Source organism: Astyanax mexicanus, chromosome 18 (genome assembly GCF_023375975.1).
Source record: "Astyanax mexicanus isolate ESR-SI-001 chromosome 18, AstMex3_surface, whole genome shotgun sequence".
NCBI lineage: Eukaryota > Metazoa > Chordata > Actinopteri > Characiformes > Acestrorhamphidae > Astyanax > Astyanax mexicanus.
In genome coordinates, this window is record NC_064425.1 from 17684579 (window position 1) to 17710554 (window position 25976).

General features: G+C 38.4%; 1 protein-coding gene across 2 annotated transcripts in view; it reads left to right on the plus strand.

The window, feature by feature from the left end:
- Positions 1–1701: 1701 nt before the first annotated feature.
- Positions 1702–25976, plus strand: part of ulk2 (unc-51 like autophagy activating kinase 2) — a 39224-nt gene continuing 14949 nt past the window's right edge. The window contains exons 1-14 of one of the 2 annotated variants that reach the window (XM_007245996.4): positions 1702–3163; positions 6918–7010; positions 7643–7684; positions 17714–17746; positions 19561–19597; positions 21837–22010; positions 22286–22359; positions 22470–22571; positions 22947–23005; positions 23131–23213; positions 23333–23383; positions 23493–23581; positions 23852–24023; positions 24487–24547. In XM_007245996.4, the coding sequence (XP_007246058.2) occupies positions 3074–3163; positions 6918–7010; positions 7643–7684; positions 17714–17746; positions 19561–19597; positions 21837–22010; positions 22286–22359; positions 22470–22571; positions 22947–23005; positions 23131–23213; positions 23333–23383; positions 23493–23581; positions 23852–24023; positions 24487–24547 (1160 nt within the window). In that variant the 5' untranslated portion in view covers positions 1702–3073. The remainder of the gene's footprint in view (positions 3164–6917; positions 7011–7642; positions 7685–17713; positions 17747–19560; positions 19598–21836; positions 22011–22285; positions 22360–22469; positions 22572–22946; positions 23006–23130; positions 23214–23332; positions 23384–23492; positions 23582–23851; positions 24024–24486; positions 24548–25976) is intronic. The other variant, XM_007245995.4, reaches the window with a different exon arrangement.

Genomic DNA, 25976 nt, shown 5'->3' on the forward strand with positions numbered 1-25976 from the left:
CAGACAGTGATCGGTGCAGGGATTTAACTTGCACAAAAAAGTTAAATAGAAATGAAGACCAACATGGTCCAGCACCTAATACACTTCATAAATGATCGACTGAAATATAAATCCACCATCAAGGGCTGTTAAGGCCCTTGCCTATTTCACTGTAAACTGTGACCCTATTTCTGGGGTGGGGGGGGGGGGGGGGGGGGGGGGCAACATAAATAGGTTTTTGTTCACATACAACAATTCATATGTAAAACAAGGGGAACAAGAATCACTGAATTCCCATGAAATTAAATACTAAGTTAGTACTATAACAACAGTATAATTATAATTAGAAAAAAACAAATATGATTTCTGACACATATTCAGTTTAGTAAAAGCTATTTAAATTCTTACCTTTAAATTTTAGCTTTAAAATATCTCTATAAAAAAGAAAATAATAAAAATACCCTGCCCTGCTATCTCCAAATCCCCATGCATTTAAAATTAAAAAGGTAAGTGACACCCATTCCCACCTAAAATTGCACCAGTTCTGTTACTTCATTCATTCATAAACTGAGTTACTTACTGTAGAATGTGCTCATTTGTTTATCTTTAGACACTTTATACATATTACACAACGCATATTTGTCCTTTAGTTTGTTTACCTCAGCTAATTTGCAGTTCCTCAATTCAGTGCAATACGTCTGACTGCAGTATTAGAATCAAGGTTTTACCAGTGCTTAGAGGCCCTAACCACCAGAGGGCTCCATGTGTGCAGTTTGTAAGAATCATTTCTGTAAGAATCAACTTTTCTCTTAAACAAAATTCATAATCATTTGATTTTCATTCAAAATGTAGGTATTATATGGACAAAAGTATTGGGACACCTGTTTATTTATTATTTCTTCCGAAATCAATGTATTAAAGGTGTGTAAAAATGAATTAAAAAGAATTACAGTGAATTTGTCTAAAATTACAAGTAAGTACTTTGTTTTTATATATAAGGGAGTGTGAAATTTAAAGTATTTCAATGATGGTGTCAAATGACTAGTCACAATTACAGTAAGCATATGTAGATCTTCAAGTACATTTCTTATACTTGAAATATTTTATGGAATATTTCTTAATTTTTTTTTAAGTTTTGTTTCTTTCGTAACATTGACTGTTGAAAGAAATAATTACCAACTAAATAAATAAAAAATAAATAACAACTTCCAGTTTTTTTACATTATAGTCAGAGCCATACGTTTTCAGATGTAAAAAATCTGTTAAAATCTGTAAAAATAAAATAATATTAAAAATAACTCAAAAAATCTACATTATATATTTCGAGTTTATCAAAAATCACACAAATTTAATAAAAATATACTGAATGGAGATGCAAAGACTTATGTCAGCTTTTAAGCTTTATATTATTACTAGTAAAAAGTGTAACGTTACATTAAAAACGGCATTACAGAAACGTGTAGCGTACGTTTTACTAGTAAAAATATGTTAATACATAAGTATTGCTGGGGTCGTTTTAGGCTAAAAATGCTTGCCGCAGCCACAACATTATTTCTTTAACAGTAAAATTAATTGATTTACTTTTTTTAACGTGTCTGTCTGTTTTAATGTAGATTAACCTACATGAGGATTGCACTATCCTTTGCGGCGGAGGGCGACGCACTCAGACGGGCGGATGAATACATGGTTAGAAGGCGCTTGTGTAGACCAGCTCTGCACTTACGTCAAGTTGAGCTAGATGTAGCGACACAAGCGCCAGTAGACAAGAGATACTGGCAGAGGAACGAACAATAAGGACATCAATGGAATACAAATAGCTGATTTCCTTCAGTTTGTAACGTCGCTTTATTAACTGTATTTAAAGGCTGAACTGTCGCTGAGCGTCTGTTCAGTGTTTTGAGTGTTTAAACGGGCAAACGTTACGGTGCAGAAGAGGAGGTCTGTATGTAGCTATGTAACCTAGGTTAGCTGAAGCTGCAGAAGAAGCTGTGCGGATGGATGTTAATCAGGAGAAGGAACATCGCGCATCATCATCATCATTGTCCCAGATACACTGCTGTGCGGGGATGGTCCAGGATTTTGACAGCAAACGACGGAAAGACTTGATATTGTGAAAAGACAGAGCTGACGAGCTGTTACTGAGTCTGTTATCCTACAGGAGAAACGAGAACTTGAGCCATTTCGCTGTTTTTGTCGTTTCATATCAGACTTTAGCAAATTTATATTGACTTAATTAAGCTAGGGTTAGCTAGCTTTCAAAGCTGTTTTTTTTGGACTGTTTCTGTTGCACAGTCCTAACTAGTTAGCATGGGCTGCACACAAGCTGTGCACCTCACCGTTACCGTTACACAGCAGAGCCAGAGGGGTAACGTTAATCTAGCTAATAGGTTACCTGCTTTGTCCTGCGTTACTGTGGATTGACATCATGTAGCTGGTTAGCTGGCTAGCTTCCTCAGCCTGGGACCTGAATTTGATAACCCGTTTAAGCTAAATAGTTAGTTAGCTAGCTAGATACACGGCAAGGCAAACTAGGTCGGATAATGACCGCAAACCTAGTTAACCCGAGGTCAGGAAACTAGCTAGGTTAACTGTTAGCGTTAGCTAGCTTAGTTTAGGGCTCTGAGCAGCCCGACCTCGGTTACCTAGTTACGGACTGCTGCTGCTGCAGTGGGCTAGCAACCCTAAATAGCTAGCTAGATTTAGCTGACGTTACTCCCATAACGTTAGCTGACAGTAATAACAGGATAGCAAGCAAGGTTAACCCAGCTCCAAAATATGTCATTTTAGACCTAGCAAGCTAACGCTAACTAGGTTAGGTTAACCGAACCTATGGGGTTCTGTTGTCAATGACGCTTCTGTAGGTAGCCTTAGCTAGCTTAGCTGTTTTGTTTATTTAAAACTATTAGACAGGGAGTCTTCAGGCAGGCTTTAGCTAGCTTTTATTCGTAGTGGTAGTATTGGGGATAAGCAGGTGCTTTAGCACACGAGATTCGCTATAGAATTGAAACTGCCCCATCCACCAGACAGCCAGCTAGTCAGCCCATCATCAAGAATTTGCCCTTCTCAATCCCTGAGCACGCTCAGACAGACAGCTATGGAGACCGTGGGAGACTTTGAGTACAGCCGAAAAGACCTTGTTGGACATGGAGCCTTCGCAGTTGTTTTCAAGGGAAGACACAAAAAGGTAAGTCGTCTTACTATCTCTCTGTTTCACTCTCTCAGTCTGTCTCTCTCTATTTCTCTCTCTCTCTTTCTCTCGGTCTATATTTCTCTCTGTCTCTCTCCCCCTCTCGTTCTGTCTCTGTCTCTCTGTTCTCTATCTCTCTCCTTTTTGTCTCTGTCTATATTTCTCTCTTTTTCTGTCTCTGTCTATATTTCTCAATCTGTGTCTCTCTCCCTCTCTTTCTGACCCTGTCTCTCTGTTCTCTGCCTCTCTCTCTCTGTCTTTCTCTCTCTGCTGCCTTCACTTACACATAAATCATTACTTTGTACAAGAAGAAATAGCAATTCCAGGCAACTACACTGTAATTCTGACTAATGTTATTCTGACCCACGTATAAATAAATTTAATTCAGGATGTTACAAACGCTACTTTAAAATACCTCTGATGCACTTTTTACTTTTGAATGTGCAGATTTTTATATCTATGAAATCGTTTTAGAAGCCAATGATTTAACATTTAACTACTAATAATATCATTAGTATCAATTGAACTGGAGATTATACTAGTAAAATTGTCAAAATAGATAAAAAGGAGTGAAATTCCATGTAAATCAATAGTAACAAATGACAAGTTAGAATATCTCTATAAATCTGTAGATCTCACTACTACTACTAGTAATTTGTATATGATTGTGGTGATTTGTATATATAAATTGAGTTTTTAATAGTTGAAAAATAACATTGCAGAGATCAATAATTTCAGCATTCACTTTTAAAATTAAGTTACGACTTAGTATCATTTTTAAGCATTTTATTGCCTGCTATATCCACCCCCTTCTCCTTCCTCTCTCTCTCTCCCTCTGTCTCCCTCTCTCCCTCTCTCTCAGTTCTCCTCCTCCTCACTGGCCTAAGTGCCCCCTCAGGTTCTGCAGTGACAGGTTCAATTTGCCTGGTGTGGTGGGCTACATCTGGGTGCAGGCTGCTAGTTAGCTAGCTAATGCATTTTGGTGGGGAGAGCTCTACATGTTTATATAATCCATCCGCATGGGTGTGTTTTTGTTGTATATTAAAAGATGTAATGTCAAAGCCATTAGGAATGACTGATCTGTAGCATTTCATTTTACATAGCTTATCTGTGGGGTTCTGGTAATGCCTAACACACTCATAAACATAAATACCCATGAATAGTCTGCTTTTTTATGCAGCAGATGCTTTAAGCTTTTAGAAACCCGAGTCACTCATTCATAAAACAGTCAGCCGCCTGACGTAAGTGGGACGATCCTGTCTGATGGGTGAGGGGGGGGAGCCAGAGAGGAAGGATAGGACCTCGTTTTGCAGTGTTGTTATGCATTCATTCAATCAATCGCTTGTTTATTTATTCATTTATTCAAGCATCTCTGTCATAATGTAATATGTAGATGCATGATTCACAGGGGTGGACATTCAGGGCTTTCAAGTCAATCTGCATAGCTTGCCAGCTCTGCAGTAGGTCATGATTCACAGTGACCCAGCAGGGTTGAGGTGTTTCATAGCAATATACGTCGCTGCTAAGTGTTTTTTTAACAATAAATGCTGTTTCTTTAAAAAAGAAACTACATTCCTACATATGAATGTATTAATTTAGAGGTATTTCCAGGTAAATGGGATTTTTTTCAGCAGTCCTTAGCAGCTATCCCACTCACCTCAGCATCCATCTAGGCTGATAGCTACGTTAGTATTAGTGATGTAGATTTCACCAGACACTTAGCCCTGCATGAAGGCTCAATTACATTATCATATCTATCACCACCTGAACCCTGAGCTGTGAGCTTACTGTCGCAGGAGGCTGGCTTGTTTGACCCATGTATTGGATGCTTAGATTTTATTGTATTTTTGTTTAGAATTATTATTTAAAATCTGAATTTAATTATTCAGTAACTACTAATAATTATTTGTTACATATGTACATACAAATAGAGGAACTGAAATTTGAGTCCATTTACAGCGTATACCCTTTCCCCTATATTACAACCCTTTTAGAAGTTCCTGCTCCCCCTCCTTTGCTGCTCTATCCCACTATTTTCCTTTGCAAAATGTCCTAATGTACATCATTATTTGTAAGTCGCTTTGGATAAAAGCCAAATGTTATGTAAAATTTACAGGACATTATGTCTCTTGATGTTTATTAAAAATATTAAAACACTCTAAATGTAAGCACTCTTGTTCATGTTACCAATATAAGAAATGTTGAGAGGTATAACCGTATATATATTACGGGTGTAATGGTATACAAAAGTCATGGTTTGGTTCACACAGCAGTTTGGACTATAATATGGTACATTGGGGGGAAAAAAGGGAAAAACAAAACAATTTTACCATATGAAGATAAGTTTAAAGCTATCAGTTTTATAGATACAGTAACTAAAACAGACTGTTTAATGCAAAGGCACAAAGAGAGTTTAAATAGCTAGGTTTATAAGCTGAAATGGGAAAAAGCATGGAATATATGAGTTTTATGCCATTACGATGGGTTTAGCACTGATTTAGCAATTGCTTGTAGCTTCATCTTGGGTCTTAATTCAAATTCACATCACTTATGGGGAACAATAAACAGAATCCCTATGGATTTGTTTTAATATTTATATGTTTATCTTCGACACTGTTGTTTACACCTGATCACTTTTCTTGAGTATTAGGATTATATCTGGAAGGCCAAGCCACATAAAAATGCAAGTGTAAATGCCCAACAAACACATTTTGAACAGATACAAATCTGATCACTCAAACCACGTCAGACAATGTTTGAGATGCATGCAGTGTAAACACACCTTTTTTTAATACATATCCAGCAACTAAAACATCTTCCAGTACAACTGAAATTTGCCCATTACAACCAAAACACCTGAAATATTTGTTGCACATTATCATCTACATATAGCAATAAGATTTAACAAACAGGACATTCAGTTTACTAACAGGTGTAATGTGTGTGGTTAAAATTCAGATCCAGAGACTAGTTACATACAGTGATGAGAAGTAAACAGGATCTTTAGATCAAGATGTTGAAATTCTGATGTAAAGTTCATTCAGGACAGTAACTGACCTGAATATCAGTAGTGTTTTTCCACTAAAATTCAGGCTAGGTTAAACGAGGTCTTTGCCGGATTAGGTGATGCATAAATGATTTGAAACACCAAAAAACCCTCTTGTGTTTGAGATTCAGCTGCTGAACGAGGTCTCTCCCTCAGGAAATGGTCTCTTTCTGTTGCCTTAGACATGCTTGGCTGAACTGGCTTTCCACTGAGATGAGCTGAGTGATGCCACTCTCATGTGTGGCCCGTGCATTGGGCCAGGGCAGAGTGAGCCACAGGAACATCTCCTATTAACCTAGATTTACATGAAACGTGCCCCTCTATTCATAGATTTCCACTCAGCTGCTCCTCTTTCTCCTTGGTCAGACTCTTTCTTAAATCTGTTCTATATTTGTTCTTTAATTGTTTCTATAAACATTACTCTCATCGTCTAAAATCTCTTCTTTCATGCAGTGCCCTGTATGTTGTATTTCCAATCAGAATGGCTCTGAGGAATTTCTTTCAGCATTGTTAAATGAGACGATAGCTCGTTGAAGACATCTGCACTAGTGCTAAAGGGCAGTTACCCTGTTACTTTCAATAATAGTAATAACTGAAACAGATCTTTCTTTGTTTATTGCCCCAGCTGTCTGTCTTTACCTTGTGCAAAACACAGAAGAGTGATCAGATCTTACTTTCTTTCTTTTCATGTCAACCCATCATTAGAAAACAGATTGGGATGTTGCAATCAAGAGCATTAACAAGAAGAACCTCTCCAAGTCCCAGATTCTGCTTGGGAAGGAAATCAAAATTTTGAAGGTGAGTAACATTTTAGCCACTGGGTTACACTTCAGTGAAGAGCAGCATTTGTGAGGCAAATATCTACATAAACAATTCAGCAAGCTGTACTTCAGCAACTGTCTGTTGTCGTATGATGCCCTTTTAGCAAAGTGTTGGCAAAATACACTCACATGCCAACATTCATGTGATGCCAGTATTTACACTAATTCTGAAGTATTATCTCTGTAGTCAAGGGACTTGGTACTATGTCCCATGTCCCTTGACACAGTGTACACTGTGTGGAGTCATGGTGGGAGCACCATTATTCTACACAACACAGTTTGCTGCTTCATAGTAGAATTCAATGCTGGTGGTCCATATACCCTTAATTCCACACCTTCTATTGGGCACAGTACCAATAGGGATATGTTTATCTGCCCAAAAGAGTCCTATTCAATTAGCAGTACTTTTCTACAGATAACTAGACAGGCTTTCTGTGTGTATTTGCACATCTGTGTCAGCAATAAGTGATTGCAAATCAAAGCAGCTGAATGCATTCATTAAAAGGGGTGTCAGTGTTCACAAACATTTGGACATAACTGTTTCTGGTGAGGTTCTTCAGACAGTATTCCTGACCATCTGTTTTTGTTTTGTTTTTTTTCTCTCTGTAGGAACTCCAGCATGAGAACATTGTAGCACTCTACGATGTCCAGGTAAGCATGCGTCAACTGTGGAGTTAGTCTGAGCATCAAGATGACGTTCATGCACTTCTCTGTAACCGGACAGAAGGTGGCTGCCAAGTTCCAAAATGCCTCTTTGTTTGCTAAATGACCGCTCTCGTCACAGACTGCGAATAATGATGTCTGTAGATTGTGTGTATGTGTATGTGTGTGTGTGTGTGTGTGTGTGTGAGTGTGGGATATAACCATTAACCAGAAGATGGGACGCTCGGGCTTTGCTCTGTTATATAAGAATTCTTCTTACATGATATAACCTGACTTACTGAGAGGCTTTGGGTAGATTATACATGGTAGCAACAAATAGTATTGATATTTTGAAGTATGCCCTACTTCCAAAAACATTGAGATGCTGTGTAAAATGTGAATAAATGTAAAAACAAAATGAACTCACATAAATACATGTACAAACAAAAAAGCATTTTTAACAGGTAGAGTCTCTCTTTCAGAAAAAATGTTCCTTAATGTAAATGTGTTAATGCTTTGGATATACAAAACATAATATCTACACTACATAATATTACCATAAGATTCAGAGGTGCTAGAGAAATATATGTACGTGACAAGTGACAAAGTTGACAGAAAATATTAGATGCTGGCTACTGTTGGCCCTCAGGAAGCACTGAATTAATTTCATATTCAATAAAGTAATTATTTTGTAATGGAAATCACTGCATATGCTTAGGAACACTTTCAGTAATACACTTTTTGCTAGTCCACAAACACAAGTTAAAGCTGGATCATGCAAAAAAAGAAAGCCATATATCAAGAGGATCCAAAAATGCCACAATCTTCTCTGAGCCAAAGCTCAGTTAAGATGGACAATGGCTAAATGAAACTGTTCTATTATCAGAGAAATCAAAATTGGAAATTGAAAATGAACTTTGGCCCAGAATTTGCTGTCTCTGGAGTGTGGTGTAATTTTTTTTCTATTGTGAAGTATATTTAGTTACATTTTGCTCAGCATCCCATTTTTTTAGAATTGGGTATGTAATTGTGTGTTTTTTTAAGGTTACTAGACTGAAAGGATGATTGTACATAATGTGAAAAGGAAAGGATGTTTAGCAGATATTTTTATTATTGCACAAAACTGACAATTTATTTTCATGTAAAGAAGGAAATAATATTTAATAGTATAAGTAATCTTCCATTATCTAGTTAAGACAGTTTCTTCCCTTTAGTTCCCCAACTGCATTTTTTTTTGCAGAGCAGAGTTGCTGACCCTGAACAACGGCCTGATCTAGAAACATTTTGCCTCCTGTGGTATGATGTGGGCTGAATGTGTGCTACTTCTCAGGCTCCAAGCCTCAGCTGATAACTGTGGCTGGGTGAATGAGAGAGGATTGTGAGAGGCAGTTCAGCCTTTAATGGCTTAAAGCGTGGGCTTAATTGTTCTCATCTTGAGTCAGTAGTCTGTAGATTATTCTCTTTTTCGTGCTTTGTAAAGAAAATAGACCCATACTCCCATTAGTTGGTGTGTGGAGTATTGACTATTGCGTACAGTACACACATACCCGTATATACATAATGCTCTTCCCACGTAATGCATTTCCTGTCCTTATGCAACACTCCCACTTCAGACCTTCCGTGCTGAGAGGCCCCCCTCCCTCCCCATGTTAGCGCTTTCATTCTTTAACTCAAGACTCAGTGCATATGTGTATCTACCGCTCCTTCACAGCCCATCCAAGGCATTCTGTGATAGACGTGGAGTCTTTGTTGCGATTGTATGTTAATGCAGCTTTGTTCCAAAGAAGCCCCCTCAGTTCTGTATGGTCCCCTCCTGTGCCGATTGTCTGATCCATCCCTTTGAAGACATTTTAAAACATGGTGAATGGCAGATTTTTCACTGCTAGGTGAAGTTGCACGGTTGTGTTTGGGCTGTGATGTACTGTTTATGCTCCAGCTGGCGTGGAGTGTGTTTCCGCCGTGTTCACAGAAAATAAGCAGGCAACCGCGATGGCGTTCAGCAGCACATCAGCTGTTGGTGGTGACACCACGTGCTGTGTCACTCGGCTGAGAAGCCATAAATACACATGCTTGTGCAACTGCTAGATCTGTTTGCTATTTAAAGAGCAGAGCAGCACGTGGGATTTTTATATGTACGTAATCAGCATACACTGATGAAACCAGGCCAGAAATCGGTAAAAGTTACACATTGATGTTTAGCAATGTAGCCTCTGCTGTAATTTCTAAAGTGGCTGTTTGGAAAAACATGACATTTTAATTTTAAAAGACTCTTTTTTGTGAAAGTAGGATTCTGGACATAAGAGTGATGTAAAATAATTAATTCCAGATAAACTGTTTAAGGTGTTGGTAGAAATCAGACACAAGCAGTAATAAAGCTTCTTCAGGGAAAATATTGTTGGTGTTTCTCCCTAATGCATCACAACTGCAGAGTAGTTATTTTTTTGAAGCAAAGTGCTAAACTTTTGCACAATGGGCTTCATTAACTTATTGTAAGTGGTTAGCCAGATTTTTATGGTGTTATTGTGTAGAGAGGCAGTATTGCAGTTGTTGTGTAGATCAAATTGTTGCAAATTTTGTTATTGAGATACGCAATATGCTTCTCTGACTTATCAATGTTTGATATACAGGGGTTGGACAATGAAACTGAAACACCTGGTTTTAGACCAGAATAATTTATTGTGGCGACGGACAGTTCTGGTAGAAACAGGAGAGTTGAGGTGCATGTTAAATTCTGCCGTGATTTGGGCAGACATGGTTTTATGTTTATGAAACAATCTGGGTTAGCACCCGAACATCCCATTCAGACAGCTTTATCTTGCGTCCACAGTTAATCCTGTTGGATGTGGTTCGTCCTTCTTGGTGGTATGCTGACATTACCCTGGATACCGTGGCTCTTGATACATCACAAAGACTTGCTGTCTTGGTCACAGATGCACCAGCAAGACGTAAACCAACAATTTGTCCTCTTTTCAACTCATAACATAATGTTGTGTGCATTGCAATATTTTGAGCAAATCTGTGCTGTTACCCTGCTAATTGAGCCTTAACACTCTGCTCTTACTGGTCCATTTTAGCCATGAAACCTGGTGTTTCAGTTTCATTGTCCAACCCCTGTACATGGCATTACACGTCATTAGACATCTGGCATGTTGGGTTACACACTGCTTCTGTATGTGTAGATCAATGATTGTTGCCCACACACTTTAATTATTAGATTAATAGTAACAATATCTAGTATAATATGATTAGTCTATGAAATTAATAAGTTATAAGCCTAGAGTCAAAAGCAAGGCCACATGTAATGATACCACCAGGAAAACAGTGGCTGTCACCTTTGATATAGTGTTGTACCACACAGGCACATGACCGGTCTTTCTTTGTTGAGCCACAGTCATGCCTCGGTGGACTGTTTACGGCCTCCTGTCACTGGGAAACGTTAGCATGATTGAGTTTCTTTCTGCTGCCTGAGTCGCCTTATTAAAGATTGCTTGCCCTTTAGTGTTTTCACCTCCCTGTGATTGAGGCTTTAGATCCCACTATGGGCTTCATTAATGTAACCATTTAGAGCCCTAGCCCCAAGCCACCACACTGAGCAGCTCTAGACTTACTGATAGCATTTCTGTGATGAAGATGTGTGTATGAAAGCTAGCTTGCATTTATGCTAACAGCAGAAAATCCTAGCAGCTGTAGCCCAGTCCCTAGGTACCTACCTCTTCACCTAGTCTGGAGGCTAAAGAGCTAATAGTACCTTTCTCTATGCGTTTTTTTTATTTTATTTTTTTTTTATGAATGAGGCTGTACATTGGAGATGTCTGCTCAGCAGTTTTAATTACAGGCCTGTGCTGAAGGCTGTATGGCTCTTGTCGTAGCTCTTCGCCGTCTGGAAGGGGTTTAGAGCTGTGTAATAACAGGGTGGTAACTGCCTCTCCTCATCCTGCATCTGCCTTTAATGGAGCAGTTAAAATGTTCAGATATATTTTTGTGTCTTAACACAATGTGTAGAGGACGGAATGATGGCTCCACTGGTACAGTACAGGCAATGGGTGACAGAAATTAGCACTAAATTTAGCACTGTGGGAATTCTGCATTTGAAAATAACTTGATCATTTATATAGATTGACAAATGAGCACATTCTTATGTTCTATTAGGAGGAAAACCATACACAAAGTTCACCGTACATTTACATATGTAGTGTTAGGCTGGTGGTGGTGCCAGAGTGAGGTAGGAGAATATAATGTTTAAGGACTTATTTTATTGTGTTGTGTTTGCCTGGCCTGGGTAATAAATGCCATGTTTTATTCACTATACCAACTATGGGTGTGATTAGAGATGAGAGGATCAGTTGGTTATGTTTTAGTATCAACCGATTTACAGCCTAAATATGCAATCGTTCAGTAATTTATCATATACTGGAAGCTGGTCCAGTCATACAGTCCATATTTCGCAAGGTAACAAGACACTGCAGTTTCTTGTTTAGCCATTAGATGGCAATATTGACCCCGCACAGGACTTATAGGAAAAGGTCCAGAAAATAATTCCTTTCACATATATAAGAAACACGCATATTTGTAGAATTAACATTACGGAAGCCCTGTATGATATTGCATCACCAAGTTTGCGTGTAAAGAATACTGTAGCAGCCAATCCTGCCCTTGATCAGTATTGACAATCAGCCAGTCAAACTGAAAGACGATCAGCCATCGTATCGGCCACATCTTTAGGTGTAACATTACTCAAATGTCAAGGCTCGACAATGCTGTTTGGACCTTATGGTTTCATATCATGATCCTTAAGTTTGGTAAAATGGAAATAAGAAAACTGTTTTCATTTATTTTCACCATCATAAGTTGAAATAATATTTTCTGTTGTTTTAATGCTAACAGAACAGTAAGAGATAAAGAATAAAGAAAGACAAAAACAAATGAGAGTTGCTAGAGAGAGAGAATGAGTCCATGGCAGTGCTCTTAAATTCACTACAGTTCCCACAATGCCTTGCAAATTGAAGGATTTACATTCTATAGATTCTCAGTGGAATACCTTGAGTGCCATATACCATGTATTCTCTGTGCCCCTCACCCCTAATATCAAACAATACTGGATCTAAATGAAATATGAATTAAGAAACAGGATTTCTGTATCAGTTTTGTACAGTCCACTAATGAGAAATAGAGCTTGCATGAAGGAGGAGTGAGACACATGATTTAAACATCCTGGAATGGTGTGTTCATTGGTGCTGTTTAGCAGAATCCTTGACTTGTAGTTATACCCCTTTTGAATTGTTATTATTTTAATTGCATTCAATATTCAAAGCATTTGAGTCACAAACAACATTTCCATCAGTCTAAAAAAGAAGGCTTAGAATACAGGTGGGACTCTGTAGATTTGTTTATTATGAAGTTGAACAGCCACATGTGAACAAATCTTTCTTTATGTTCACCGAAACAGAACCTGAACTTCCTGTTGTGGAACGCAGTGTCCCCAGCTCTGTGGGGTTTGTCTTGTTCTCTCTCACTCTCTGCAGTTCTTTGAAAAGAGAGGGAGGAGCTTAGGTGGAGAGACAGTGAAACAGAAGGCTGTGGAAATGAGGAGTGGGCTGCTAGAACGAGGGGGAGGGACTCCAGCTTTTCAGGAACTTTCTCTGCTTTTCCTAGAAAGCTGCTTGTGCACACAAGATTCAGCACATACCATGGCTGTGTGGGTAAAGCAGGAGGAAAACACTCACGTTCCTTCTCAGGCCTCAGAATACTGAATAAACTACATACACTGCCTAGTTAACACTCAGAACGATGACTATCAGGGTGTGCCTTCTGGATGTAATCATTACTGAACTGAACTTCAGGCTGAGGTCACCAGTGTTTTTGTTTATCATAGGCTTCCTTCTCCAGAGGTGCTTAAAAAACACAGTGTTGGCTGTGTGTGTTTACTGTCTCCATGTGGGCTGCTGGACAGAAGAAAGCTTAAAGTTTGAGATGTTTATTGGGTGTGTGTAGGTTGTGTGTCATCCTGTGCTTGTGTGTGTGTGTATGTGTGCAAGCAGCTGTGAGTGAGCGTTCTCACAGCTGACAAAGAGATCTAATCCATTTCTAGCACTGTTTGTGCCCTTCCTCAGTATCTGCTGGGGCTGTTCCCAATAACAGCGGATCCTGTATCTGCATCCACACACTCTGAGCTCAAAGGTTTCTTAGTTTTATTACATGATGTTCTGAAACATCGTCACACGCATTTACATCTTTGTCGTCAACAACATACCAGTGAAACAACATTCCATTGTTTTGAGAAGCCCCTAAGCTAATATTCTCATGCAATACACTTTTCATGGAATGGTTACAGTTACCAAGTACTGTTGTTTTGTGATGGTCTGTCACATATGTTTTTAAGAGGCTCACACAATTTGAAACCATCTTCTTATGTAACACAGTGCTCATTGAGTTACACTGTGAGAGCCTGTTGGCATGCAAAGAAAATACTACGTTTGCCAGTCTTATGTCATGCTGGTATTATCAACAGTTTATCTGGAATTATCAGCAGTTCTTAGTGTCTGTGTTTGTGTCTGTGCATTTTCTCTCTCTTCTGTCTTTCATGTGGGCAGGAGAAAAGTCTAGATGTTTATCAGTATGTGTGAATGTGAATGTTAATGCATACCCATCATTGGATTTGTGCTTTTGTGTGCAGCTGTGAGTGGATGGTCTCCCAAGGTTTTTAGCACAGTGTGTGTGTAATTGTCTGTGCATAAATACCATAAAAATACAGAGGAAACATATTGGGGCCTTGCCGATTTATCATGCCCTGTGGACTTCAGTGTATATATTTTAACAACCAGATATTTGACCAATATTTGCCACACAGAAAGAATACGTTTACAGCTTTGTCACAGAAAAGACACTGTGAGACTCCCACTGTCACTGTGCTTTCTAATTTAACTATATGACTGCATACAGGCTGATATGCGAAATTGGTAAATGAGTAGTCTTTAAAAAATAGCTTCCATAACGAGAAATTAATATGTATATCAGTAAAGCACTGTAGTAAAATATTAAAGTACTCTAATAAAAGACCAACAATTATTTGTACACTAAGTGGTTGACTATTTAGTAATAATTAATAGTGTTCATTAGTTGGTTGCAAATCATAAACTAACACCATTGGTTCCTCTAAGCAGCTGTCTAAAATCTGAATAAAATGTAATTATTGCTCACAACGTAAAGGCTATATAAAAAAAGATAGGACTTTTATTAGATAATAAGTTAGGTGAACTGTTAACATCAGGATGATAAGAACAGCAAATCACAAGCTAAATATGACTGTCAATAACTTGTATGAAGGGTAGCTGGGCCAAGAGTAATGATGGTGCGTTGCTTCCACCAATATAGTCTTGCTTAAACCTTCAAAAGTTATATAGAGAAGATATAAACAATATAGCAAAATATAGGATAAAGTGTAGACAATCCCTTTGGCTAGAATAAATGGGGGGAAAATGCTAAGGATTCTTACTCTATAAGGGGTCCAAATGTTTACACAGACTACGTTGGTAATTTAGGTTTTTTTTTATGTCAGGAGAAACCGTGAGTGAGGATTTGCTTAATAAATATAGTGTTTAATATCTAATTAGCTACAGAGATTGTTTACTACTTCTTAGTTTAATAAAACAAACAAATGTGTAATTTAATAAAACAAACATTTAGTCAATGATATCCAAACTTTTACATAATGAACAGACTAGTTTTTTATACTGTTTATATAATAAAAGGTATTACTTCTTAAATCCTAGCCACACATCATTACTTAGACAGTTCAAAATCAACCTCTTGCCAAAAGAAAAAAAATAGATAGCCAGAAATGTCCTGTCAGGCAGGACTGTTAGGTGTAGACAGCATATGCTCCAAATACTGTTTGTTTTGATTTTTTTTAGCCAACTTTTGGTCAACAGGTCTTTTCATGGATCTCACATTAAATCCCTAAGGATTGTGTTTTATGCCATCCCAAGGCATTTGGCAAACACACTGAGTGAGAATGCCAGAGGTGTTACATATTCAGATACACTCTGACAGTTCCAGATCCTGAGCTGGCATCTAATAGGGGTAGGCAGGAATGCACAATTAAATACTGATATGTTGCTTGTATAGATGCATTTTTACACACTAAGTGTAACACTTTTGGTGTCATAAAGAAACATTTTGCAAAACCTTTAAATACTTTTAAAGGTTCTTTATACTGAAATATTCTGACAAACATGATTGATTTTATGTAAGAAATATTAATGCAATATAATCTTCAGTGGCATTGCTTTAAAAGTCCTTTGTAGAACCTCCATCTTTTAAGAGTCAGTATTCTTTCTCTTGCCTCTCCCCTCCCCCTCTCTCAGTTCTCCTGCAAACAGCTTGTTACATAAGCACTCTGACAGGCTCAATGGGACGGTCACCCAGTGGCTGTTCCATCACCCAAGGCTACTCTGATCCTGTCCCATTATTGGATCTGCAGTGGCACTGGAACTAGAGCTCAGCCGCAGCCTCATTTTTGTAGGGATTGGGGGGAGGAGGGTTGTCCAGAGCCGGGACTGACCGAGCAGTCATTAGTGCAGAATAATGGTGGTTTGTCCATCTGCTGCCGAAATGAATAGTGGAGTCTAAAGCCACAGCTGACATAAACGACTGGGCCAAATGAATAGTCTCGAGTTCAGCCTTCTGTGTAGAAATTCTGTTAAGAAAATCAGCCTGTACAAGAGAATTAATGAGATTTGTGGAGGAACTAAAGCTAAGATGGCAGCTGGAACATTGACTGCCAGTGCCACACTCTTTCCTGTAAATTCAATCACAGCACACAAAATGGCTGTGCTTCCTTTTATAATGGACCAGTCCAGCGTGTGAATGGAAACCTGACAGTATTTCATGCACTCCCCAAGCAGTAGCCATTAAGCAGAAAGCCCATGTTGTGTGGCGGTCCATCTTCAGAACAAAGTATTTAAGCAATAAGTCTCTTGAGAGGCTGTTACAGTGATTTATATATATGTAGTTCTTGTTTTCTCACAATCTCTCTTTAAATTATATCTTAAGTTTGCTTTTGTCCTCTTAGTGGCTGACAACAAAAAGTGAAATCCCGTCTACTATTGAGCAATGCTCAACTAGCTTAGAAACATTCCTTGTCAAAAAAAATATTTTTGTTTTCACATTAAATGTAATGGTCAGGGTTTTGTCCAACAAGCCCTTTTTACAACCCTGTTATTTTGCCTCTGAATAAAACATGATTAAAAAGATTAGTTAGTTCCCAAGTTTTAGCAGATTGAATTGCTGTCCCCTCGTCTCCGAGTCCTCTCAATGCAGTGGTGATAATGATCGTAAGCAGTGGCATCTGGATCGCATCTGGATTTTCTGTTCACATTGTCCGTTCAGTGTAGGAGGCCAGGCACACAAGTGCATTCCACAAGTAAATGCTGCATTCTTTAGTTTCCAATGGACATGACAAAAGTCATGGGACACCTGACTAATACTAATTTCTGCCCCATTACTTTGGCATATCTGTGTATTTAAAGCATTTTAAATAGAATTGAATGTGGACCAGCCAATCAGACTTTTGAAGTAGAATTATTTGTTTAATAAAATATGTTTTCAGATTTCTTGCCTTCATGCTTAACCTCCTCTCTACATATCTAGAACCCCACTCAGGCCTAAGAGTTTGGCCTACATCTAATGTTTAAGCTTTTGAGCTTTAATGGCTGTCACCTTGCCCAGTTGGTCTTTAATGGTGAGCACTTGAAAAACCTAAAATAAGCAGTGGGGAGAATGTGTCTGAGGGCCTTACATATTAATGTGGTCAGAATCTTGTGATGGTCATTTGATCATACCATGAATTTTGGCACTTGGTTGATATGACAAATGGATTCCTCTACACTGCATTTGAATGAATTTATTGCAGTAAAAAGTCTTCTTGTTAACTGTTGTCCTCTTCTGCCACTCCCCTCCATGTAAAGTACTTGGGAGAAAGTAAATGATTTGCCATTTGAATGCGAGAGGTGTAACATGTTGTCTTCTCTTCTGTTCCAGGAAACGCCTAATTTTGTGTTCCTGGTAATGGAGGTGAGTACACTGTGTGCATCTTCATCAACATCACTCTTCCTGTCTCTCTCTCTTCCCCATTTCTCTCTCACTGTCTGTGTCTCTGTCTTTTTTCCTAATGTCTTGATGTCCATATACAGACTCTGCCTGGTGTTGCTCAACACTAGATCGGCGGAAAGAAAAACAAACTGACCACCTTAAGTGACTAAGCTAAAAATAATGTTTCACAGAAGCCTGGAAAACAATTTCATCTGCTTTCATATCAGCTCTATCTTTAGCATGTAATATCAATCTGACACCTCATGTGGACCAGCTGATAAGATAAGTGAGTGGCCACCTGATTCTTGTTTATGTCAGAATGACCGCAGTGTGTGCTTTGTGTTTCAAGCAGGTGGCTGCACTTAGATGTGTAATTTGGAAATGAGAAGTAATTCAATTACTTGAGTTTCTCCACTCATATGTCATCTTATCGTAATGAATAGTTTCCACATATAAACAATGACCACACTGTGATCTGCTCACCTCAAGCCTCTTAAAATAAAAAAGAGGCTTGTCAAGCTAGGACCCTTAAGACCAGCCTGATTAGTGTTATTGAACTGGTTCCTATCAAATGAAACCTTTCCGTGTAAAACAGAGTACAGTTTAGTGAGCACCACTTTCCTAGGGAAAGGAGATTAATTGTCTCTGAATGGAGTCTGGGCAGCTGGAACTCTGCATCCCCATATCAGATTAATTGAAGATCTTATTGTTGTCTATGTTTCATGCTGCCCAGCGTAACTCATACTGTCTTGTTCTCCAACCCAGCGAGTTTAAAAAGGCTGCTGTAATAGACAGAATTGCTTTCATTCCTAAATTTGTGTACTGCCAAAAAAACATCCAAACAGAAAAAGGAAAAAGCCTGAATCAGGCAATGTTAAATTTCTATTCCAAGTCATTTTAAAGCTTTTCTGATGGTTTAATTAATATTATTGTTGTACACAATATAAAAAAATAAACATAAAAAAATGTAAATTCATGGATTTTGCATGATAGTGAGAATTTCTTGAGTTTTAAAAGTATTGCACGGCTTCTGTTGAACAGTCATGTCATGTTTACCAAACTGCACTTCATGCTCTCTCATTACCATATCATCATTCTTAGCTCCTAAGGAGCACAATACTGTTCTCAAAATTATATATTTTTCCCTATTTAATGTATTTAATATATTTTTATTACTTATTGTATGGCCTGTCATAATAATTACATTATCAACTTTTATCAAACAATGTATGGACATGACCTTGTTCATTTTTTCGCTACGTCAGTATTGCATATTGTGTTTATTTGCATATTCATTGAGATAAAAATGATACTTGAGACGAATGGGTGAAAAGTGGAAAAATGTGCTGCAAATTTTGACAGGTAGTACAAATTGTCAAAAAAAATCCACATATCTTCCAAACTGACTATTAATAATTGAAAGTTCATTGTGCTTAATTTAATTATTGTCCTATAACATATTATGATATACTATTCTTCTTGTTTATCACAATTTCTTTTGAACAGTATATTTTCAATAATGTACAATTGTATTTATCCATAATTAGTTTTCTTAATTTAGCATTTCATTGTTAGTTGGAGTATATATCACTGTGTTTGTGACAGATATATTTGTATTCAATTTTATTTGTATAGGAAAGTAACGTTTTAGTTATACGTTTTTTTAGTTTTTAGCTTTGGGGTCATTCACCAGCTGTTACTGTTAACTTGTACCAGTAATATTTGCATATGAAATTTAATGGGCAAACTAAACTCATTGTAGAATTTAAATATTTTTTTTTATGTTTTTGTTACAGTATTGCAATGGTGGAGATCTGGCAGACTATTTACAAGGTAAGCCAAATAGTTCAAAAACATCTTGCAGTACAACTTCAGTACTGATATACTGGACTAAAGGTTATAATAACCATGACGTAACCTGTGATATAATAGTGAATGTTTCCAAGTAGTGCAGTCGTATGGTTGAGGTCCAGAGCACCAGTGTTTGTTGGGAAACAGAGTGGTCAGTCCTAAAGGGCACGGAGGCTCACTCTCAAAGTTGCCAGCTGTCTACACTGGGATGTTCAGTTACCAGATTTTTCTAAATCTAGTTGAAAAATCCTTCTCTGGACAATATGCAGAGTTTCTCGATCAGAAGTAGGAGAAGCGAAGTCTAAACCCTTTGATTTTACAAGAAACAGTATATGAGCAGGTGTGATAAGGTGTCCATATAGTGAGTAGTCTTACCATGTCACTCCACAGGTCTCAGTGACATTGGCCTGAAAGGTCTAAATCAAGTTTCTTAAGGTTTGTTTTTGATGACGTACACTTTGGTTCCAGTTTCTTTCAGAATGTTCCAGAGCTGCTGGTTAAGAGTTTATTGATCTTGTGCTTATCTTGGTTTACACAGTGATGATGCATTCATAATGATTATGCAGTGTTCTCAGTGAAGGGCATGTCCAGGGCATGTTTTTTGCTGTGAAATGAGTCACTGTGACTTTTGAGTGTGTTATATAGTGTCCTGTAACAAACTCCTAAAAAGGACCTGCATCAAAAAAGTAATTGTTTGCCATAGAAGAGCCAAATTTGACGAGAAGTGAATTTTAATGTGATGTTTTATTTTTTTATTCACCTTAAGTAAACATTCTTTTAACCTTTTAAAAGATTAAAGATTCTATGTTTCCTATAGATTTTTTCCAGCATTGATTTAAAAATCAATACATTAATCCAAAACAGTATTTTGCAATACTGTGATTTATCAATATTTTCTTACACCTGTAAAAAGAACATTTATTTTATGTTTAGCACCATTTACACACAAATTGAACAAACTTTTACTATGGTAGTAGCTTCAAAAATATATAGTACTGTCAGAATTATTTGTGGAACACTGAGGAGTCATAAAGCACATGCAGTTGCTGAAATGTGGTGCTATGTAACCTTTTAAAAGAACCAGCAATTAAATAATTTTTGAGCAATGGCTTAAAAAAGCAAAAGGGTTTACGCTAGAGTGTATGTGAGAGGTGGAGTGTGTAGACTGACCTCTAGCCCTCTCCGTGTGATTGGAGTTGTTATCAGTACATAACAGTTTCATACAGGTGAACGCTCCCACATCACGACAGCACGGTACATTGTGTGTCAGCCTCTCAACTCCCCTACTCACAAATTATGCAACTGTTCTCAGTTATACAATTCCACTCTATCTGACGTGGGTCACAGGGATTTGTTCACGCCGCACACTCGTGAAGCTGGTGTTTGGGGATTTTTATTAGATCCGTTGTGATCAGAATTGCTTTGTTTACTGAGTAGATTGGGGGAAATGGAATCCTCTTAACAGCTCGGGGGATTAGTGGTGTTTTGTTGTAACAGGGGACCGAGAGCTGTGTCGCTCTGGGTAATAACCCCTCGACAGCTTCTGATTTGGAAATTCATACCTATCACAGGCCCCCCACAGATGTCATAATGGTCTTAACCCAGGTCTGCTAATGTAATTTGTGTGCAAATGAAACAGCATAATCTTGGTGTATCAGTCTAGTTGTTAATGGACATCAAATGTCAGGGGACATCTGCTACTTTGTGGCACTGCTGGCTTTAGTGGATGTATTAGCAGCTGCTTGAGCTAGGGCATGTGGGTATTGTAGTCTATAAGCTGTTTAAAGCAGCAGTGCTTAAGATTGTTTTTTTTTAGTAGTTTTAGTTTTAGTAGTTTCTCAACGGGAAGAGGACAAAATATTATAATTGATGGCATGAATGCTTCTGCGGCCATTCTGTGAAGAAAAGATTTAAATACTTCTTATAATTAGAGTATCTTTGTGAGTTTTTACTAATACTACTACTAATAAGGTACGGTGCAAACAGCAAACTTCTTCTGTTCATTTACACACCATTAAACCATTAAAATAAGAAATGCATCCTCTCTTAAACGTTTTTAAAGTAGTTTTCTCACATGCCTGATGAAATTACACAATCTCACCAGAGAGGTCTCTAAATGCCAAAAAACTTACAGACTGTTCCTTTAAAGAAGCGTCTCTAAAGGTATGAGCATACATGATCTATGTGTTCTCAGCTGCTGTGCTTATCTGTTGTGTTTCAGCAAAGGGCACCCTACGAGAGGACACCCTTAGGGTCTTTCTGCAGCAAATAGCAGCAGCCATGCGCATCCTGAACAGCAAGGGAATCATCCACCGAGACCTCAAACCCCAGAACATCCTCCTTTCCTACACCGGCCGCAAGAAATCCAGCATCAATGGCATTCGCATTAAAATTGGTAATCAAAGTTGGTTATTGGCTGTAGTAATAGCTCACATACATGTTACAATGGGTATTCATGTTGGGGGAAAGCCCTGTTATCTTTCTATCCTACATAGCAGCTATTAGGTGTCATCATACTATTTCTGGGTATACAGCTTTTCATTGTCTCCTTTTTCTTACTCAGTGCTGCAGGCTTAAGTCAGACAATAACAGCAGTAACAGCAGCTATTAATAACACACACACACACACACAGACACTGACTGGAGCTTTCTGCTTTCTGTGTTCTATAGCTGACTTTGGCTTTGCACGATATCTTCAGAGTAACATGATGGCAGCCACGCTGTGTGGATCGCCTATGTACATGGTAAGCAGGCTGAAAAGTCCAAACTGACTTTACTGATGTTCCAGAAGTTGACACATTGGGTGTATAAGCACTTTATTTACACCTCATAAACTGCTTGCTCTGCATTCCAGGCTCCAGAAGTGATAATGTCCCAGAACTACGATGCCAAAGCGGACCTGTGGAGCATTGGGACTGTTATTTATCAGTGTCTCGTGGGGAAACCTCCCTTCCAGGTCAGCCAGCCAGTGTCTGCCAGGAAGTTTAAAACCTCTGCCAGACAGATTTTTATTTTTTATTTTTTTTATTTTACAAGCACACTCTTTGTGAAAAAAAAAAAACCTGCGTTTTCTCAAAAACAGTGTGCTGTTTTCCCATGTCAGATAATATGTTTTTGGAGGGAACAGTAAGAGAAATTATGATTTAAAGGCTGAGATTTCAGTACAAAGCTATGAATCAACTGAGCCAACCACCCTGATAATCATCTTAGAAATACAAGCATGCCAACCTGAGCCTTTAAGCTGTTTTTGTGGTAACAGTAGCAGTATCTGAACAGAAGTGTGTGCTATGTAATTGTACATGAATCCCTATGCGCTTTGTTCTCTCCACAGGCCAACAGCCCACAAGACCTAAGGATGTTCTATGAGAAAAACAAGACTCTGGTGCCAAAGTAAGAGCAAGCATTAATCACAGTGCTGTTGATGGTGGCAGCGTGACTCATAACACTCAAAGCTATATTAAAATATGGCCTCTATTGCCCTTTCAACTAAAATTGTGCTTCCTTCCTACTCCCAGCATCCCGAGGGAGACATCTCCTCAGCTTACAGATCTGCTGCTGGGTCTGCTGCAGAGGAATCAGAAAGACCGAATGGATTTTGGTTAGTGAAGCATTTTCTGTTTTTTTACAGGCCTGGCAGGCTTTGATAAATGCACTGTTTTCTGAGGTCATTACACTGGATGAAGATTGCATTATTCACTGTCTGTTTTTTCCTTCCAGACACATTCTTCAGCCATCCCTTCTTGGAGCAACCATCGGCCATTAAAAAATGTGAGACAATATTACCATATATTTGGAAATATTATAAATTTTATACCTGACAGATATTAACTCCTGCTTATGGAGTCGTGTATAAAATGTTTTCTTTATTTTTTTCCAGCATGCCCTGTGCCAGTTCCTGCATGCCCTGGCTTAGTCTCGGACAGCACCTGTGGCAGCTCACCGTCCTGCCGTTATGTGTCTCCTCCGGTGAGTTCATCACCTCATTTTGCTTAAGTCCACTGTCACCCTGCTGCAGCTGGCAGATTCTTAAGGATTTAATGTGGTGCATTATCCCGACACACTGCCGCCACTGCTGGAGCTGAGTGACAGCAGCCGAGCTCAGGAGGGGAATTAATTCTTCTGTCACTGACTCACCTCCAGGTAATCCAATGTTTTTCTTCCTCCTCTCTTCCTCTCTCTCTTTGTCTGTCTCTGTCTCTCTGTGTCTCTGGCTTGTTCTCTGTCTCTATGATGCAGTCATTGCCAGACATGCAGACTTTGCCTGAAGACGTGCTCTCCTCGCCCCCTCTTGGCCCCCCCAACTACCTACAGTTGTCCAAGGAGTCTGGCGGCAGCACCAGCAGCAAAAATTCCTCTTGTGACACAGATGATTTTGTTCTGGTGCCACACCTTTCAGGAGAGCAGTCCTGTGAGTTAGCCTCACATATACTTATTCACACTTTAAATGCATTGAGTTTGCATAGAATGGTAGAATAAATTGTTGAAGTGAGTGGGATTACCATGGCCAGGTCTCTGAGGCCTTCGGAAAGAAGGCTGTAGATGCAAATAGGTTTGGAAAGGGATTTTATACAAACTCAAACCAGTTAGTAATCTTTTTTTTGCCATTTCTTCATTATTCTTTTTTTTTTTATTTCATGGCCTCTGTCTTAAGATGTCTTAAGAATAAATGTCCATATGTTTTAAATTAAGTTTTCACAAGATATCCTAAAATTTCACCAATTACCGGTCTAAATCAAACATTCAGTCTGTATTAAAACATTGTAAAATACAATTGTAGTGCAAACTGTTGATTCTATGATGTCTAAAAAACGTGCACACTAGTTCTGTATATAGGCTTGCACAATTTGTTCACTCCTGTGGTTTATTTACAGATGATCTGCCGATGGGTGCCACTGGCCGCAGGCCGTCCAGCGAGTTTCTGCTGTGTGGAGGGTAAGTGTGACCTCACTTGCATGAGAAAAAAAATCACAGTTACACACTCTTTAACGAAGTTACAATACACACTAAGCCACACTGCACACCCTGTGTTTGCCTGGCTAAGCTGAGCCCACATGAAGATTTTAAAACAAGACATGGACCATGAGTGCACAACATCTGCTGAGTGTGATCTTATTTCTGTTTGTCTTCTGTGGGCTGGACCACGAACATCTATTGTCCGTCACAGAGATGCAGGATTGTTTCGGATTAGCATGTTGATCTGTTTGTCTGGTTGATGTCAGTGGAGATATTTTCAGCGCTCTGTTCAGAGCTATTTGATCATGAAGGTGAAAGAGAGCAGATTCCATTATGGGAATATGACCTAGCATGACGTGTCTGCTATTTCTGCACTCAAGCAATCTGTTGTGGCCAGGCCAGTGTGTGAATCACAAAGCTGTGAAAAAGGGTCCTGTTTGTGTGATTTTTGCATAATCGTGTGCGAGTGTGGTTGGGGAGGGGTGTAGATTCTTCCCTTCTGTGTGTGAGCTGACCCAGCTTCACACGTTGTTGTCATTAAATGGCAGCTATTTTTGTCTGCTGCTTCAAATGAGGAAAATCTCACAGGCAGATGAATGGTGTCTCTGAAATAAGTAGCTAGCTCAGTGTAGCATTAGCATAATCACCTACCACACATGCGGTCAATAAGCCAAGACATGTTTGGACAGGTTTGGTTCTTGATGCTAGGCTAACATTGATAAGAACCACTAGACTTGCACTGTAATCAATTACATTTCTGTAAAAGCATGCACTCTCAACGATCTCAAAATGTTTTCAGACTTTGTGTACATTTCATATAGATGAATGTAAGGCAACTTCTTGTTTTCTAACATCAGCCTAGTATATTATCATTCCATGTATTACGTACCATAAATTATAAATCAGTCAATTTGAATTGAATAGTGAATAATTTGCAATTTAAATAAAAACTGTGGAGCCTGCAAGACAAATTATTAAGTTTATTAATATATTCAATACTCTGAGCGTTCATTACAAGTAGGCAAGATTAGTTTGCTTTTGTGCATCACTGAAAAAGGACACCCACACTAAAATCTGTATGGACCAGATTTGTTTCATTATTTTTTTCAGTCATCTAACACACAGGAGCTAACTGACATTTAATATTTGGCAAAAATAAAATCTATTCACGAATAAAGAGTTTTCTCATTTTTCACACAGTATGGATATCACGATCATAATGTATATTTAGATTTATTGCAAAGTAATTTCAACTTTTTTTAATACTCCACTAATTTATGCTAATTAATGCACTTCTTATGGAGATACACTACTTCACAATACTGATCTATGTAGTATCTGTGCAGTTAAAGACAGCTTAAAAGAATGTCGTTTAATTTTATAGGGACTCTTATTAAGGTATCTTATT